At 36.1% G+C, this 5,311-nt stretch overlaps 1 protein-coding gene and 1 long non-coding RNA gene across 2 annotated transcripts in view; both read left to right on the top strand.

Annotated features, from left to right (window-relative positions):
- LOC106473160 (Down syndrome cell adhesion molecule-like protein Dscam2) overlaps positions 1-796 on the top strand; it is an 11,181-nt gene extending 10,385 nt beyond the window's left edge. Inside the window, exon 2 of the mRNA XM_022401652.1 lies at positions 278-796. Within this exon, the coding sequence (XP_022257360.1) occupies positions 278-597 (320 nt within the window). The 3' untranslated portion in view covers positions 598-796. The remainder of the gene's footprint in view (positions 1-277) is intronic.
- A 205-nt stretch (positions 797-1,001) lies between these two features.
- LOC111089336 overlaps positions 1,002-5,311 on the top strand; it is a 7,696-nt gene continuing 3,386 nt past the window's right edge. Inside the window, exons 1-2 of the long non-coding RNA XR_002613599.1 lie at positions 1,002-1,966; positions 2,248-2,532. This is a non-coding gene — a long non-coding RNA (uncharacterized LOC111089336). The remainder of the gene's footprint in view (positions 1,967-2,247; positions 2,533-5,311) is intronic.

Here is a 5,311-nt window from a genome sequence, read left to right as displayed (position 1 = left end):
GTAGTTAGTCATACTTCTATACTTTTTTGGATACCCAAAAGTGTTTGCTTATTGTTGAGAAGTAATTTAAATTTTAATGAATTCCATCTTTTTTTTTTTTAAATGTGTTTTGGGGATGATGTTTTTATCTAAACATGGTATCATCACAATGTATTAAGACAGGATGTGTCATTTTTTAAAACATGTTTCTCAGTTGTAGATAGATAATAGTAGCACTAATGATTGTTTTCTAACTCCACTCTACTGTAAGTTAGGATAACTGATCTTTCTCCAATAGATCTTCCCAGAATTCAACCGTTCACCTTCCCAACAAAAGCTGAACTACATACTCGTGTTAATGTTCTCTGCAGTTTATCCAAAGGTACCTTACCAGTTACATTTATGTGGATTAAATACAGTGGGCCTCTTGTGGAACTGGCAGACAAGATAGAGATACTCTCACAAAGAGACTCTTCACAGCTGCAGATAAAGAATCTCAGTGGAGAAGATGTTGGCAATTACACATGTGTTGCTAAAAATACTGCTGGAGAAACCAGATTTACAGCTGAGTTACTGGTAGAAGGTAGGAAAATAAAGCCAGTTTTACAGTGGAGTTAATAGTAGAAGGTGGGACGCTGAAGTTAAATGTTTGAGTAATCAAAAATTATAGTTTGTGATCTGTCTGTTAAAATTAATTTTTCCTTTTTTTAATTGAGATTGAATTTTATACATCAAGGATTATATTAAAATCACATGAACTTATTGTTTCTGAATGTTAGTAAATGCAATGTTTCTCATTGTTAGTCCACAAATGGAGATGTAAGTTGTTAATCAATAACATTGGACAACATAGAAAACATCAAAATAGGCTTAAACATTAACTGTTGGGTTAGGATACAACACATTTCAAAGTTACGAGAAATACTTTAAGCCTATTTTGATGTTTTCTATGTTGTCCGATGTTATTGATTAACTGTAGGGTTAGGATACAACACATTTCAAAGTTACGAGAAATACAATAACATCGGTCAACATAGAAAACAGTAAAGTAGGCTTAAAGTATTTCTCGCAACTTTGAAATGTGTTGTATCCTAACCCAACAGTTATTGAATAACATCGGACAACATAGAAAACAGTAAAGTAGGCTTAAAGTATTTCTCGCAACTTTGGAATGTGTTGTATCCTAACCCTACAGTTAATGAATAACGTCAGACAACACCAAAGTGTGAGTGTTAAAACACGATATTTTACAGATATATTTTTTAAGCTTGTTTTAGTTCAGTTTTTGTATTTATTTTATTGTTAGATATTTTCCTTGTATTCCAACTAGTGTATGAAAGACGTGCCTATTCCGTTCGTAGGCAGCGTCTCTTGTAAGTTAAGTTTATCAAATTGTATGATCAGAGTGTACTTTTATCGTGGAAACGTAGGGCTAAAGCGGTTACTTCAAACTCGGGGTCAGTTTTTACGTAATATATTTGTTTTTCTGTAAGATCATTATGGTGGTAATTTCAAGTGAAGTAAACACGAGAAAATATTTCCAACAAAGTATATTGCTCAACTCTTGTAACATGAGAAATAAATGTTATTATAATGATGTAGAAAAATGTATTTATTTAATTAATCATCCTTAACTCTTACTTTGTTATTTTATATTCTTTTCAACGGCTACTTTATAATTGTCCGTAGTGTGGCGCTGTACAACCTGCTTCTTACACAGTCAACGCAATCTTGCGGGTGTTTCTCAAGAGATCTTGAATTCATTGAATTTCGAATATTTTTCAGAAGTTGAAAATTATCGCCGTTAAAAGTTGTAATCCATAACGTTAATACGTTATGTTCACTGTGTGAAGTTAGACTGACGGTGTTGTTGGAGCTACTTTACAAATTCATCTGTGACGTCATCATACGTCAGCAATGGCCGCCGTAACAAAGTGCTATATTACCATTTTGCCAATGTGTTTAATAGGCAGTGTGATGTCAGTGGGTAAGCGAATGTTATTATAGTTCAATAGAATATAAACTAGTCGTGTTTTAATAAATATATAATGTGTTCATGTTGTAGGATCTGTTCTATGGGGTTTCTTGTAAAAACAAAGTTTTATTGTAATAATCTTCTACATAATATTTACTTAATGTTGTTAAAAACATCGTTAGTAAAGTTATAGAAATGACAAGTTAGGTTAAAAGACTCTTATTACATAAATATACGAGTTATTTCTAAATTATACTGGCTCCAAATTAATACTTTTCAAATATTTATTTTAGATCTTCCAAAAATCCAGCCTTTCTTCTTTCCAAAGAATATCGAACTGGATACAAAAATAACTGCCTACTGTGGCTTGTTTAGAGGGGGTTTACCCCTCAGGTTTTCATGGCTGAAAGATAACAGAGAACTTAATTTATCAGACGACAAAGTTGATATTATCTCGCAGAGTGATTCCTCAAAGCTACAGATAAGAAACGTTGGATCAAAAGATGTTGGTAATTATACATGTGTTGCCAGAAACTCTGCCGGCTTCGATAGCTACACAGCTCTTTTGTTGATGCGAGGTACGTAAACTTTACCTGACAGAATGTTTGATTGGTGTATTAACATCGTGTTGATTAGTGTGGTTGGTTCCTGATGACAGTCGACGTTTGATTGGTGTGGTTGGTTCCTGGTGACAGTCGACGTTTGATTGGTGTGTTAACGTCGTGTTGATTAGTGTGGTTGGTTCTTGGTGACAGTCGACGTTTGATTGGTGTGTTAACGTCGTATTGATTAGTGTGGTTGGTTCTTGGTGACAGTCGACGTTTGATTGGTGTGTTAACGTCGTGTTGATTAGTGTGGTTGGTTCTTGGTGACAGTCGACGTTTGATTGGTGTGTTAACGTCGTGTTGATTAGTGTGGTTGGTTCTTGGTGACAGTCAACGTTTGATTGTTGTATTAACACCGTGTTGATTAGTGTGGTTGGTTCCTGGAGAAAGTCGACGTTTGATTGGTGTGTTAACGTCGTGTTGATTAGTGTGGTTGGTTCCTGGTGACAGTCGACGTTTGATTGATGTATTAACATCGTGTTGATTAGTGTGGTTGGTTCCTGGTGAAAGTCGACGTTTGATTGGTGTGTTAACGTCGTGTTGATTAGTGTGGTTGGTTCCTGGTGAAAGTCGACGTTTGATTGGTGTGTTAACGTCGTGTTGATTAGTGTGGTTGGTTCCTCGTGACAGTCGACGTTTGATTGGTGTGGTTGGCTCCTGGTGACAGTCAACGTTTGATTGGTGTATTAACATCGTGTCGATTAGTGTGGTTGGTTCCTGGTGAAAGTCGACGTTTGATTGGTGTGTTAACATCGTGTTGATTAGTGTGGTTGGTTCCTGGTGGCAGTCGACGTTTGATTGGTGTGTTAACATCGTGTTGATTAGTGTGGTTGGTTCCTGGTGGCAGTCGACGTTTGATTGGTGTGTTAACATCGTGTTGATTAGTGTGGTTGGTTCCTGGTGACAGTCAACGTTTGATTGGTGTATTAACATCGTGTTGATTAGTGTGGTTGGTTCCTCGTGACAGTCGACGTTTGATTGGTGTGGTTGGCTCCTGGTGACAGTCGACGTTTGATTGGTGTGTTAACATCGTGTTAATTAGTGTGGTTGATTCCTCGTGACAGTCGACGTTTGATTGGTGTGGTTGGCTCCTGGTGACAGTCAACGTTTGATTGGTGTGTTAACATCGTGTTGATTAGTGTGGTTGGTTCCTCGTGACAGTCGACGTTTGATTGGTGTGTTAACATCGTGTTGATTAGTGTGGTTGGTTCTTGGTGACAGTCGACGTTTGATTGGTGTATTAACATCGTGTTGATTAGTGTGATTGGTTCCGGGTGACAATCACTTCCGCTGTTCGGACGACCACGTTTGGGAAGTCTGTGGACAAAGTTTACCATGGGGAAGACAACGTACACGTTGCAGTGACTTAATGAAAACTGCTTCAGTATGAAGTTGGACGATGTTTTTTATATGTAAAGGTACCAGGTGTCACTATAACACATCATTCATTGTGAACGTTGTCTTCCACGTGTCTGTATTGGTCTACTTGCCGAGTTTCACAACATTGTCTTCATCCACTTCCTGAACGTACTACTTTCAACAACGGAAGTGGTTTTTGAAGCGCCTGTTAAATCAATATTTAACCTCAAGAACCAAATAAATAGTATTTATACGCTTTCTATGGTCAGTAGCTTTCAAGTCAAAGAAGTGAATAGAATAACGACAACATTCTTCTTTAGTTTAGTTACAGTGTACGTAGAATTACTAATATCGTATTGGCCCAATTATAAGGCGATGTTTTTGATTAATAATTAGGCTGTAAAATTCATAGTCGATTTATAATCACAGCCGACCGCGGGCCCGTTCTTCCTGCTCTAGCCTGTCGCCTGATTGTCCAGATCGCATGCGCGCCAGATGTTCGCTCAAGGTCATCAATAATTCTTGCAACTAATCCACCTGTAGGCTATTCAGTTATAGTATTGATTTTGTAGACCTAAAAATAGACGCTATAACATATTTTGTTCTTCCCATGCTTTCTGAAAATGGAGGTCGCCTTATATTCGAGATCACCTTATAATCGGGCCAATACGGTAGTGTCCTTATTTAGTGTCGGGTTTATAAGCACATTTTCCAACACTGTTTAACAAATTCGTTGTGAACCATGTGATAGATATGTAACTACTTAAACAGAAGGTGTTAACAGAAATACTGCTGTTCATCTGAATACCTGCTCTCGAGATTCTCATATAATTTTCACGTAAAATAATCGATTTTTCCTGGCGAGTTCATTACTGTGAATGTTGTAAGATGTAAATTATGAGTTCAACAGGGCAGTAAAGGTGTAACTTGCTGTTTACGTTACATTGTTATTGTGTATATAATATTCAGTGATTGTTTATACAGTGTACAATGATATTGTTTGTTCTTATATATGTTGGTATTGTTTATACAGTGTACAATGATATTGTTTGTTCTTATATATGTTGGTATTGTTTATACAGTGTACAATGATATTGTTTGTTCTTATATATGTTGGTATTGTTTATACAGTGTACAATGATATTGTTTGTTCTTATATATGTTGGTATTGTTTATACAGTGTACAATGATATTGTTTGTTCTATATACGTTGGTATTGTTTATACAGTGTACAATGATATTGTTTGTTCTATATACGTTGGTATTGTTTATACAGTGTACAATGATATTGTTTGTTCTATATACGTTGGTATTGTTTATACAGTGTACAATGATATTGTTTGTTCTTATATATGTTGGTATTGTTTATACAGTGTACAATGATATTGTTTGC

The sequence above is a fragment of the Limulus polyphemus genome, unplaced genomic scaffold, assembly GCF_000517525.1.
Source record: "Limulus polyphemus unplaced genomic scaffold, Limulus_polyphemus-2.1.2 Scaffold5939, whole genome shotgun sequence".
In the NCBI taxonomy this organism is placed as follows: domain Eukaryota; kingdom Metazoa; phylum Arthropoda; class Merostomata; order Xiphosura; family Limulidae; genus Limulus; species Limulus polyphemus.
This window is presented reverse-complemented; position numbering and strand designations above follow the sequence as displayed.